Raw genomic sequence first — 13,521 nt, 5'->3', positions numbered from 1 at the left:
AAGAACTGCTTTGGCCAACTGCCTTAGTCTGAGGCTCCTACTGCACACACATGCCTCATGGCAAATTCTACCCTTGCCAGATATCAGCATCCCCTCACCCCAACACAAACCAAAAGCTCAAGGACAGCAATTTGATCATTCTGTGCCCATAATCTACTGCCAGCAAGTCATGCGTTCTGTAACTGCTTCTGGAGTTCAGATTCCACATTCAGTGTATTAAAAAATTGCTCCTAGACTGTCAGGTGCGGCCTCAAGTTAAAGAGCGCTGCCATGCACATGGGGAAGTTAAAAAAACCTTTGTAACTTCTGAGGTTGTGATAAAGCTTAACATAACGAAGTTTTTATAGTGGAAACAGAAGCACCCACCTCAACAAAAACTGTTTTAAGAACAACTAGGACAATCTATTTAGCTGTAGACCATTCTAATATTAAAAAACACTTAACGTGTATTCTTAAGTCAGAGCAGAATTCCCATCACCCTTACCTGGTACTATATCTGCACAATACAGTCTGAATACATAAAGGTTACTGTAAAGTTTTTTATCCTTGAGAGAACTTTCAAACAGCTGGCTTACTCGTGCTCTGAATTCAGCATTAATTTCAAGAGCAGAATGCTGAAATACTCACAGAATCACAGACTCCCTCAAGTTTGAAGAGACCCACAAGGATCAGAGTCCAACTCCTGGCTCCTCACAGCACTAGCCAAAATTAAAACATACTACTAGGAGCATTGTCCAGACACTCCTTGAACTCTGACAGGCTTGGTGCCATGACCACTTACCTGGGGAGTCTGTTCCAGTGACTGACTTAATTGCACTTAATTCTGCCAAGAATCAGCTTAAGGCTTTACATCAGTCTTAAACTCAGTATCAAAAGTAAGTGACTTGATGCCTCATCTGGAAACACTATCCTGTACTTAAGATTAAAAAAAAAACAAACAAAAAAACAACCACTGAGCAGTACCAAGTGAGTTCTACCCACACCTCCTGAAGATTAGTGTAAGTTTAGTTTCCGTGGATGCTGCTGAACCGTCACATAGCATTTCACCGTTACAGGTAAATCCCGCATGCAGAAAGATCGACCTGCATGCACAAGGTTATTATGCACTGGAACTTCTCACTAAAGGCGTGAATACATATTACGAGTTCTCAAAAGAGAACGGAATCAAGACCAAGGTTTGTGGTTCCAGTTTGGTCTGCATGATGCAGCTAGTCTAGATGACTGTTTATGTTAAGAGATGGACAGTAACAATATGTAAGTCTCATAATGGAAGTTAACCACAAAAAGGGTTTATTTTTAGCATCACGTACATCTTTACTTCTGACTTGATTCGGACTTAGATGTAGAAGCTCTCAATGAAGAAAGCCGGCGCCTCTTTGCAATCTGCTCCTGGCGTTTCTCCTTGGCTTCCTGAAAAGCAAAGCAGCATGAAGTCAGTACTGAGATGGTACCTATTATCAAGCGGTTCAAAACACCTACAAAGGAACAAACTATGGACAAATGAAACTTGAAGGAAGGTACCAGAACAAGTGGATTCCTCAATAAAGCAAAATACAGTTTCCCTTCTTCACAGATCAGAAGAATTCTGAAGTATCCAGACCTGTACAGACATGTCTTTAAACAATACAGACTACTGTCTAAAACTGAAAGTAAAAATACTAATCCAGAGTTCACAACGTACTAGGGGCCTGTCTACTCTGTTTCAGCCTGGAAGTTATGAAACACTCCAAATTTGGAGTGTGCCAAATACTCCAACAGCGTTGCTTCAGAACCCACTGCTGGTTTAGGTGCAAGAGCAAACTCATCCACACAAATAGCTTCTTGCCAAGTTATCTTCCATCTGCATCAAATCCTGTTTCTCCATGCAATCACTCAAATGCCTGGGCATCTGAATTAAACTAGAATGCATTCAGACTAAAATTGCTACTGCCAAACTTAATCTTCACAGCTGGCAACTGTTGTTCTCTTTACAATCAGGCTCTCAGTTAAATTAAATGGTCTGGTTAATTGCAACAATTCTAGGACTGGCAAAAACGGATAGAAATGCTCACAAAAACATCTGACCAGCAATGTTTATGCTCACATTCAGGCATTCCTATTCAAAATGAGCTAGGTACAGAGCAGCTCAGTGTGCAGTCAAGTTTATCAAATCCCTCGATCCTGGGGTATGAGGTACCCCATATAGCCGAGTTACAAACGCACCTTCATCCTCTTGGCCAGGAGCTTCGCGTACTCTGCTGCCTCCTCCTTGTTCTTCTGAGTGCGCTGCTTCTTCAGAGCGATGCGTCTGCGCTTGTGCTGCAGAACTCGAGGAGTCACTAGTCGCTGGATCTTAGGAGCCTTGGTTCGGGGCCTCTTGCCTAAAAAGGCATTACAAATCAGCAAAGTGGCAGGTTATCTTCATCCAGCAAAATTAAGTTCCATTTACTGCTATGGTAACATTATTTACTGTACTACATATTACAGCAACTTATACAAAGTTCAACCTCTTGACAGATTTTGCAGGAAAAATGATCAATTACTGTCAGATGTAGCATTAACAACACACAGTCTTAATGCCCCTGATTTGTTATTGGCAATGAAGTTGTAAGTAATGCACCTCCCTGTATTTTTGTGAAAATTCCTAGCTTCTCAGCAGGCTTGCCTTAAACAATTCCCCCTAGCCTTAAAAATGTTTAAAGACTACGGAAACTCATCATTTAGCTTTCAGAACAAGCCATTATGTTTTCAGTGTTAAAAAGCTCTCTACAATTCTTCATAGGCTTGACACATGCATCTCCAAAAAACAGCTCTACAAAGCCCATGAAGAGCAAACAAAAAACCATCACATTCATCTGTAAGATTCCACTATTCAATCTTGCCCAACTTTAGCAGTCACAGGTCACAGTCTTATTGCCCACCAGGATCACATTTTTTAATGGACACAGTTCCTCCGATGCAGAACATAGTGGTCTGTTACCCAATAAGCTTTCACAGCACCCAAGCTTTATCATGTCCTTTCTGTTAAAAATCCTCACCCTTTCTGTTCCCTGATGACATGCAGAAGAGCCCCAGATTAAAATCTTACACTGCAAGAGACAGGTGGTAAGCGTTAACAGTGCCCTCCCAATAAAAGCTCATTTTGGAGACTGCCATAAGCAACTGGGAAAAAAATCTTAGTATCTTCTCTATCTAGTGTTTTTTTCCTCCACCTCATAAAAATGTTTCAAAAACATGCCACCTCATATTTAACCTTCTTTTATTAACTATTATCTTTTATTATTCTTAGAACCACTAGTAAATATTACTCCAGATGCTATCGAATTTTTAAAAGCGAATTGTACCAAAGCAGATGGAAAGTGAAGAGAGGGGTAGAAGAAATGAGGCAACCAAGAAACTCCACTCCCTATGAATAAGTCACAGTTGGCAAAGCTTCAATCCCCTAACAGTCAGCTCCTTCATCTACTACTATAGTGTGCTTCATTCACTGCAGCAGGCTGGACATCTCTTTGCTGACAATTACGTGAAACCAAAGAGCTGTAAAATTCGAGTTCTTACCCTCTTTGTTCAGAGGCCTCCTCACAACGTACTGGCGAACGTCATCCTCCTTAGACAGGTTGAACAGCTTGCGGATTCTGCTAGCCCTCTTGGGACCAAGACGACGGGGCACAGTTGTGTCTGTCAGCCCAGGAATATCCTTTTCACCTTTGAGAGTGTAAATTGAAACATGCCAATTAATCCTGCATCTACTGAACACCTGCTTCGCTACTGCATTTATATCACAAGTTTAAAATGCATAAAAATTCAAGAAAATACCAGATAATCCTTGGAGTTCACCTGCCAATAGCACCACCCAGAGCTACACTGCTGATTTTTTGATCTGACTGTGATCAGATTGCTGGCAGCAATTTAAGTTTTCCTGTGAGCAGTTTTAAAATTACAGGAAAGTAGCGTTCACAGGGAATTTCAAGACACATTCATGCTCTACAGTTGGGACTGCATTTGCATTCCACAGAACTTCTCAGCCACTAGCGGGCTGGCTCCCTTCACGTGCCTATGTCCAGCTATTGCTTGCCTCATCCAGACTCTTACCCTTTTTCACTATGACCAAGTTCAGAACACTCAAGTTGGCATCGACAATGCAACCACGGACAGATTTGCGTTTTCTCTCTCCAGTTCTTCTGGGGCGATAGCAGGAGTGGCCCTTGCTGAGCAGAAGGCGGACGCGTCCATGAGTCAGGACACCTTGCTTCATGGGGAAGCCTTGTTTGTCATTGCCACCACTGATCCGGACAACATAGCCCTATGAAAACACAGAAACACACTTCTTAGTTGCTCATATGTCTCTGTTACTTGAAGGACAAGTGGCAGATGCCACACCACCCTGCTCAAAACAACGGCGCACTGTGCTCATGATTCAGGAAAAGTCCCTGTTACTGTTGATGCAAACAACTTCTTTAACCAACAGCCCTCCAAAGGTTTAAGAATTTTACTTAACAGATGTGAAAAATACCTCTGCAGAACAGAACTTACATTTGTCCTACTTATTGTCAAATATATATTCAAAAACTAAATTTTTCTGCCTTCAAAGTTTTGTTTAAGCTACACCAGACTGAATTTTGTCCATTATTGTCTAGCTTTTCTTTAATCCTAAACCTAACCAAAGCCTGTTATCATCACAAGCTGGAAATCTGCATGCAACACAGTAGCATCTGGAGTAGAAACACATAGGTAAAAAGGAAAAGAAAAGTAAAGCTTTTATTGCTTCCCCTGTGGAGGTGGCAGCAGAAAAGATCAGCTTACCCAAATTCAACTGGGCTGTCCATATTAACATTCAACTATTCCAAGCATATCCACCAGGCCCAACATCCTTTCTCCCACGTACTAGTAGCAGTTTAAACACAATGAAAGCAATTCTGAACTTGTTCAGTAAAGAAGGGATCAGCAGTTTTATGGCACAGATTTAATTTGTCCTGAATACTGAGACGGCACTCCAATGAAGCAAGAAACTCTAGGCACAAAGCTTAAAAAAAACCCCACACACTTTTAAATCAAAGTAGCTGAATAGTCCAACCTAATCACCAAAATCAGCATATATAGCAAGGAAAACTTTCAATGTATCTAACAAACGTATGCCATACAAGCACTCTATAGAGTGACAATTGCACACTGGAGAAATTTTGGAACTTAAGCTCCTCGAATACAGCTCTGACACATCCTTCTATACGTCTTACCTTCCACTCCTCACCGAGGGAATCAGCTGCAACCTCCGTGGCCATCCGCTTCTCATAAAACGTTCTCAGCTTGCGCTCATCATCCACTTCGATGAGCTTCTGACAGCCAGTGGCTGGGAAAGAGATGTTCAGCTAACAGAAGGGGAGCAGGGGGGAAATGCAAAAATCAGATTTGGTTGAAACTCCTCATGAGACATTTTAACATAAAATTAGTATTTATCTGCTGGTTTCATCTTAGCATTTCAAAGACGAAATGCCCTATCTGCTCACATGAATGATTCCTAGCTGTAACCTGTCACTACCATGCTCAGAGAGCAACATAAGTCTGTCCTTGGACACACTGGGCTGTTGTCCTCACTTCTGCTGGTAAAGTTAGTTTCTCTTTTTAGCAGCCAAAAGAGCTCTGCATTTTCGTTTTAGCCTGGCATTGGCTACGCGAAGAACACTGATAGCGCACTGCTTTTCCTAGTTGGCACCGAGACCTCAAGGACTTTTCCACTTGCTGCGTTCGCCAGTGCGCAGGACCACAACAGGCCGGTGGAGAATGGGAGGGGCATAACGAGCCCACAGCTTCCCTTATGACTGGGACTTAGACTTGGATTGAAGGATACCCTGGCCAATGAAGTATTACGTATCACGCAATGTCACGTCCTGTATATGGGCGAGGGCTGACCCGGAAGAAGGGCTCTTGCTCTTCCGGTAACTCTTTAGATCTCAGACTGTCGGAGCACTCTTTCCTGCTCGTCCCGGATTGCAGTGTTGGGACTTATCAGTTTCAGGCTCGTTTGCTGGGATGAGACAGGTGTTGGTCACCGGGTGGTGAGCAGTTACTCTGTGCATCACTTGTTTGTATCTATTATTATCTTTATACATATCTATATGTTTTAGATTATTATTACCATTATTACTTTTGATTTTATACTATTATGAAACTGTTCTTATCAGGACCCACGGGTCTCCTTCCCTTTTCCCCGTCCCCCGGGGCTGGAAGAGGGTGAGCGAGCAGCTCTGCCGCATTTAGTTGCTGGCTGGGCTAAACTACAACAGCTGTATTACTCGTTCAGTCACCCAGAAAACTGGCTTTGCCACAGCTGAAGCCTGATCACCTTCAAACAGGCTACGATCTAGCAAATCAAGGCCTCCTGGTTTCAGCTGGGACAGAGTTGGTTCTTTTTAGCAGCCAGAAGAGCTCTGTGACAGTGCACTGATGTTTGTAGTTGGCACTGAGGCCTCAAGGACTTTCCAGCCAGCATGCAGGAGCACGGCCAGCTGAGCGGGACGCATAGCCAGGACACAGGGTCCACAACTGCCCTTTGATTTAAATTCCGATTTAGGATTGAGGTTGACCAACAAAGTGTTCCATATCATGCAACGTCACACCCAGTATAAAAAATGAGGGTCAGCTGCACAGAAGGGCTTTTGCTCTTCCGGGGCTCTCACTCTCAAGAGTGCTCGCTCTCGCTCTCTTTTTGGGCTTCTCACTCGCCCGGAATTGCGATGTCACAACTTAGTCTGTTTCCGGATCTTTAGTCCGGGATGGGACTGCTCTTGGTCACCAGGTGGTGAGCAACTACACTGCTCATCACTTGTTCGTATATATTTATCATTGCATATATTTATATATTCATATAGTAGTAGTAAATTGTTCCTATCTCAACCCACAGGTCTCTTTCCCTTTTCCCCTTAAATTCTCTTCCCCATTCCCTGGGGATTGGCCAGCGAGCGGCTGTGGGGTGTCCAGTTGCCGGCCGGCCTAAACCACGACACAAGGTGAGGACAGGAGAAACCTGTTGCCTCTTCTTCTGCAAGCCTTTAGCAGCATACGCTGTATTAGAAAACCGCGTAAGCAACCTACAGGGAGCGACACTTGCCGCTGGTGACCGACTGCGTGTGCTCCTCGGGGGCTGGAGCAGAGCCCAGAGCCTGGGCGCAGCCTGGTACTCGCACAGGCCCAGACAGCAGCTGACACACTTAAAAGCTCTTCTGAAAGGAGGAAAGATCTCTGCTGGAACCCAGAGCTCCGTGGCCCGCTGCCCACGGAGGGAGCAGGCGCCATTTTGCCCCGCCACCAAACCGCTCCCACCTGCCCGGCAACGACTGGAAGCCCCACCACCAGGGAACCATGCACCGCCATGGTATCCCCCCAGCACCGCCGCACCCGAGCCAGGAAGATCCCGCCGCCGCCGGCGGGGGGCGGCCGCCCCGGCCCCCCGCGCAACCCTACCTTCATCCTACCCGCACCACGCCGCCGCCACAAAAGGCCGCGCTTCCCCCTCGCAGACCCTATAAAAGGCGCCAACTCTCGCGAGAACAGCACCTCCCGTGCCCCGCGTGACCGGGGCTGCCCAATGGCGAGCGAGGCTCCGCCAGCGCGCGGGCGGGGCGGGAGCGTGCTTATCCGCTGGGTTCGCCCTGTGGCGGGCATGGCGGCGGCGGGGCGGGGGCGCCACTGCGCGCCGGTGCGGCGGGGCTGGGCTGGGCTGTCACTCACTGTCGCAGGAAGGCGGCCTTGAGCAGCGCCCGGCACCCTTGGTGCTCGTACGAGCCAGTCTGGCCAAATGGCGGGAGCAAGGAGGGAGATAAGCCAGAAGGGAGTGCCATACTCTGTAAGGCAGCCCTGAGAAGCGGGGCAGGCAGGCACCGTAAACCCGTCGAACAAATGAATAGTCAGAGAAGTTGGCCAAGACTGAGCTTACGCTGAACTTAGTCGCGTTAGCATGGTAAAACAGCCCCTCTAGGGGAGAAGAAGGTCCCTACCCAAATGGCACTGCCCTTCTCTGAGCATGTGCGGTAAAATGTTAGTGTACGGCCCCTCTGAACCGAAGCGTAGGATTAGTAGGTCAATCAGTACCCAGGACACTGACTAAAGTGCGAATACTGTATAAACTGCACAACTTTAAGAGCATAAATATACCCCGTGCCGTTACCGAGGCGCGCCAGGTCTGCGAGTCACCGCCCCGTGCCCCTCTTCTGCGCAGAACGGGAAGAAGGCAAACACTGCGTGTGTGGATCGGCTTTTTGCACACTGGGTGGAAAACACCCGTGTTTGGGACGTTTTGGTGACCCAGATGGAACCGCCATAAGGCCTCATCAGGATCGTCTTGCTGTACCTGGTGGTGGAGGTTTGGATCGGGGACACCTTCAGATCCTTTCCATCACCGGGCAGGAAGCGACTTGATGGCGCAGTGCAATTAACAGAGATATTTGACAGGAAATCGGAGGCTGGTGACTCTGCTCAAGTCATATAACTTCGATAATCCAGCGGAACAGAGAGATGTCTTAACTGAGAGCGGAAAAAGTCAGGGAACAGGCTTATTTCATTTACTGACCATGATAATTCTGTGGAATAGAGAATTATCTTAACTGACAGTGGAAAAAGTCGGAGGAAAAAACGTGTAACACTGATAATCCGGTGGAACAGACAATTATCTTAACCAACAGTGGAACTTTGATAATCCGATGGAATAGAGAGTTATCTTAACCAAAGGTGGAAAAAGTTGGGGGAAAAGGTCAGGAGAAATATATCTATACATATATATATATATGAAAAAGTGAATTAAAAAGTTCATTTTTGGAGAAATGGGTTCTGCTCAGTCTGATATCTCTCCTTGTTCACCCTTGGGTTGTATTTTGAAAAGTTGGAACCAGTTTGCTGGAGATCCTATGGCAAAATCTAAAATGAAAATGTACTGTACCATTATACAAACTAGAAGGTGATGCGAGGTTGCTAGAGCATGGATCTGTGGAATACAGTACTATTTTGAAGATAGACAAGATGGACATTCAGGACTGGACGGGATCTTAGCCGAGAGAGAGAAAGAGAGAAAAAAGTCAATAACTGTTGTGACCGGTGCAATGAAATAAATGGAAAGATGAAGGGTCAAAAAGAGAAAGCAATGTCAAAGGGAAACAGAGACGACGACCCCTTGTAGTCTAAGGAGGATGTCCAGTTGCTGGTCCCCTCACTCCCTTCAGCTCCACCCACTCCTCCTCCTTACAGAGAACCAGAGTGGATGGAAGGATACGGAGACGAGAGCTTTAGTCCACCGATTTAAAGTTGCACCAGGGGCCAAACTCAGCCTGTCATTCAGGCACTGTTAAGACAGGTGGTCGGACCTGACAGGATACCGGTGTAAACAAGAAAATCGTGAGAGAATCCACAAGAGAAGCACCAATTGGCATGGAAATTCAGGAGGGAGAAGAATGATACTGAAACGGTATCAGCAGTTGATTCTGCATGGAGTACAACATGGGGTCCCAAAGCCAAGAAATGTATCAGAATTGCATGATGTAAGGCAAAAGGATAAGGAGAATCCTTCCGTCTTCTATGAAATGTTATGTGAAGCGGCTCAAAAGTAGACTCATTTAAATCTAGACGAATCAGAAAATGTTTAATATGTTGTTTGTTGGGCAGACAACTCCAGACATAAGGAAAAAGTTGCAAAAGATTGAAGGGGCCGAAGGCAAAACAAAGGACAAAATGGAGAACCAAATAAAAAAAGAAATGGAGGGCAGACCCCTTTAGGGTTGAATCAGTGTCATTCACTGGTAACCATGTCATGGTTTCCAGATTTAGGAAGACAGATTAAGAAATTTATAGGATTAATATTAGGAATAATATGTTTTGTATGTATTTTTCTGTTGATACCATGTTGTATAACCTGTAGTAAACAAATGATGACATTAATGGAAGACTTGGTTACCTGGGATAGGGAGAAGGCCAAGGTACTCAATGACTTTTTTGCCTCAGTCTTCACTAGCAAGTGCTCTGGCCACACAACCCAAGTCACAGAAGGCAAAGACAGGGACTGGGAGAATGAAGAACCACCCACTGTAGAAGATCAGGTTCCAGACCATCTAAGGAACCTGAAGGTGCACAAGATCAGATGCATCCGCAGGTCCTGAGGGAACTGGCAGATGAAGTCGCTAAGCCACTCCCCGTCGTCGTTGTAAAGTTGTGGCAGTCTGATGAAGTTCCCAACAACTGGAAAAGGGAAAACATAACCCCCTTTTTTAAAAAAAGAAAAAGGAAGACCCAGGGAACTACAGGCCAGTCTGTCTCACCTCTGCCCAGCATGGGAGTAGATCATGGAGTAGATCCTTGTCGTGGTTTAGGCCGCTCTGGCAGCTAAACTCCTCACAGCTGCTCACTCACCCTCCCCCACACCCCCGGGATGAGGAAGAGAATTAAAGAAGAAAAAGAAAAGACACCCATGGGTTGAGGTAAGAACAATTTACTACTTCTGCTACCAATATATATATGTACGGATATGTACAAGGATACGAGTGATGTACGGTGTAACTGCTCACCACCCCTTGACCGAGGCCCGTCTCGTCCCAGACTAGCAATCCTGAAACAGATAAATCCGGACACCGCAATCCCAGAGGAGCGAGAGGCCCGAAAATAGAGAGCGAGACAGAGAGAGCACTCTGGGAGTCTGAAAGTGAGAGTCCTGGAAGAGCAAAGGCCCTTCTTTCCAGCTGACCCTCATCTTATACCGGGCATGACGCTGCATGATATGGAATACTAATTGGCTAGTTTGGCCCTCAATCCTAAATCTAAGTACAAATCGTAAGGAGAGTCATGGACCCCCCATCCTGGCTGTGCTCCCCCCCATCCTGTTGTGCTCCTGCACACTGGCAAGAACACGGCAGCTGAAAAGTCCCTGAGACCTCAGCGCCAACTATAAAACTGTCAGCATTCTTCTCAGAGCAAGTCTCAGACCAAAACCAAAACACGGAGCTCTTCTGGCTGCTAAAAAGAAGAACTAACTCTGTCCCAGCTGAAACCAGGACAATCCTCCTGGAAACTGCTAAGGCACATGGAAAAAAAGGAGGTGATTGGTGACAATTGGTGACTGGTGACAGGTGACTGGATGGTATTGGGGCTAGCACAGTTTAACATCTTTTTTGGCAACATGGACAGTGGGATTGAGTGCACCCTCAGCAAGGGATGCCATCAACAGGAATTCTGACAGGCTGGAGAGGTGGCCCTGTGCAAACCTCATGTAGTTCATCAAGGCCAAGTAAAAGGTCGTGCACACGGGTCAGGGCAATCCCAAGCACAAGCACAGGCTGGGCAGAGAATGGATTGAGAGCAGCCCAGATGAGAAGGACTTGGGGGTGTTGTTTGATGAGAAGCTCAACATGAGCCGACAATGTCCGCTGGCAGCCCAGAAAGCCAAACGTGTCCTGGGCTGCATCCAAAGAAGTGTGGCCAGCAGGTCGAGGGAGGTGATTCTACCCCTCTGCTCTCGTGAGACCCCACCTGAAGTACTGCGTTCAGCTCTGGAGACTCCAACATAAAAAGGACATGGAACTGTTGGAGTGAGTCCAGAGGAAGGCCACGAAGATGATCAGAGGGCTGGAACACCTCTGCTGAGAGAGTTGGGGTTGTTCAGCCTGGAGAAGAGAAGGCTCTGGGGAGACCTTATAGCAACCTTCCAGTATCTAAAGGGAGCCTAAAGGAAAGCTGGAGACAGACTTTTTGCAAGGGCGTGTAGTGACAGGACAAGGGGCAATGGCTTTAAACTGAAAGAGGGGAGATTTAGATTAGATCTAAGGAAGAAAATGTTCACTCAGAGGGTGGTGAGGCACTGGAACAGGTTGCCCAGAGAAGTTATAGATGCCCCATCCCTGGAAGTGTTCAAGGCCAGGTTGGATGAGGCTCTGGGCAACCTGGTGTAGTGGAGGGTGTCCCTGCCCATGGCAGGGGGGTTGGAACTAGATGATCTTTGAGGTCCCTTCCAACCCTAACCATTCTATGATTCTGTGATTCTATGATTCTATGACACTGAAGAGAAGAACCAACATTAACTCTCCATCTAGACAAATGCTGACTTCCCCCTTTCCTCAGAAGACTCCGAAGATTTGAAAATGATTGGTAGACAGAAGGTTCAGATGGATTTGTTTTGGGAAGACACACCAAGAGCTTGGAAATAATTTAAGAAGTTACACACAAAAGACGTGAAACTTATTTGAACTGTAGATGTTTGTCCAAGTCTTAAAGAGGAGATTTGTTGGAGAAATAAGTTTATCTCTTAAGAAATAAGAGATAAAATAGAAAGTATTACCCAAACTCTGTGTGGCTGGATAAATGAGGGAGATAAAAAGAGAAGGGATTATCCAAACTATGTACGATAACCCTGAGGAGGGAGACGACACAGCACCATAAATCCGTCAAACAAAGAAACAGTAAGAGAAGTTAGCGAAGATTGAATTTAAGACTGAATTTCTCCTCGTTAGCTTGGTAAAACCACCCCTCTGGGGGAGAAAAACGCCCCCTACCCCTCTCTGAGGCTGCACCGTGACAAACGCGCGTATTGTCCCTCTGAATCGAATCGCAGGATCAGAAGGTCCATCAGTATCGAGGACACTGACTGAAGCGCGAATAATCGCCCAAGTGCGAGAGCACAAATACCCTCCGCGCCGTTGCCGAGTCACCGCCCCGCGCGGAACGGGAAGAAGGCAAACACTGCGCGTGTGGATCAGCTTTTGGCACACCGGGCGGAAAACACCCGTGTTTGGCACAACACATCCATCCTAGAACGGAAAGTAGCGACAGTTGGAACGGGAAACGTCACCAGCGATTTGTCCGGGGAAAGACAGACTCACCGCCCGTGCCTCCCGGGCGGCCCCGGCTGCGCGCGTCAGGCGCTGCGCCGGCCGGGAGGGGCGCGGGATGGCGGGAAGCGCCGGTTCCCAGGAGCGAACGCTCCCGTTGCTCCGCAAAGTGAAAACAGCGTCTGCGTTAACCGGCTGCGTGTCGCAGAGCGTGGGACGCGCCCGCGGCCGCCGCCTCCGACGGCAGAGCGGTTCACCGGCGGTGATGGCGGCGCTCCTGCTGCCGTGTCGCCGGCCATAGAGGGGAGCGCGAGAAGCGGCTGCTGGTTTCCATCCAGCTGTTTGAGCAAATATTTTTAACGCGTGCGAAAGAAGGAGGGAGAGGGGCGGCGGGTCACAGGCGCGGGGAAGCCGGCTCCTCGGAGCCGCGGGCGGAACAGGGAAGAAGCGCTTCCCGGGCTGGCCGGCTCGCAGGGCTCCCTCCGCGCACCCCGCCCGCCCCTGCGGGACTCCTGTCATTGCCGTTAGCTGTCCCGACTGGCAGCGGAGCGACCCCGGCCAGGGCCGAGGGGCTGCCCTGCCCCTCACGCAGCCCTGAGACGCGGCGTCAAGATGGCCGTAGACCGCGGGGGACGCGTGGGAGGGTGGGGAAAGGAGGAGGGGGGGGGGGGGGGGGGGGAAAGGGGGGGGAAAGGAGGAGGAGGAGGGGGAAGGAGGAGGAGGGGGGGGAGGCGGGGAAGAGGGA

The 13,521-nt window shown here is 47.6% G+C and overlaps 1 protein-coding gene across 1 annotated transcript; it reads right to left on the bottom strand.

Moving 5' to 3' along the window:
• Positions 1-1,267: 1,267 nt before the first annotated feature.
• RPS6 (ribosomal protein S6) lies at positions 1,268-7,499 on the bottom strand. Its single transcript, XM_086629130.1, has 6 exons — positions 7,438-7,499; positions 5,214-5,345; positions 4,072-4,282; positions 3,538-3,684; positions 2,203-2,360; positions 1,268-1,410 (listed from the first exon to the last, which is right to left on the bottom strand). The coding sequence occupies exons 1-6, from the start codon at positions 7,441-7,443 to the stop codon at positions 1,315-1,317; spliced, it is 750 nt and encodes a 249-aa protein (XP_086485256.1). The 5' UTR covers positions 7,444-7,499; the 3' UTR covers positions 1,268-1,314.
• Between the last annotated feature and the right edge of the window lie 6,022 nt (positions 7,500-13,521).

This window comes from Tauraco erythrolophus, chromosome Z (genome assembly GCF_009769465.1).
Source record: "Tauraco erythrolophus isolate bTauEry1 chromosome Z, bTauEry1.pri, whole genome shotgun sequence".
NCBI classification, from domain to species: Eukaryota; Metazoa; Chordata; class Aves; order Musophagiformes; family Musophagidae; genus Tauraco; species Tauraco erythrolophus.
The sequence above is the reverse complement of the archived record's forward strand: the minus strand, read 5'-3'. Positions and strand labels throughout refer to the sequence as shown.

Bases quoted from the DNA above. Each gene is read 5' to 3' on its own strand.
- RPS6 (XM_086629130.1), bottom strand. The intron at 3,685-4,071 runs GTAAGAGTCTGG...ACACTCTCAAAG, and splicing joins CTTGGTCATAGTGAAAAAGG to GTGAAAAGGATATTCCTGGG. The intron at 1,411-2,202 runs GTGCGTTTGTAA...TTTGCTTTTCAG, and splicing joins TCCTGGCCAAGAGGATGAAG to GAAGCCAAGGAGAAACGCCA.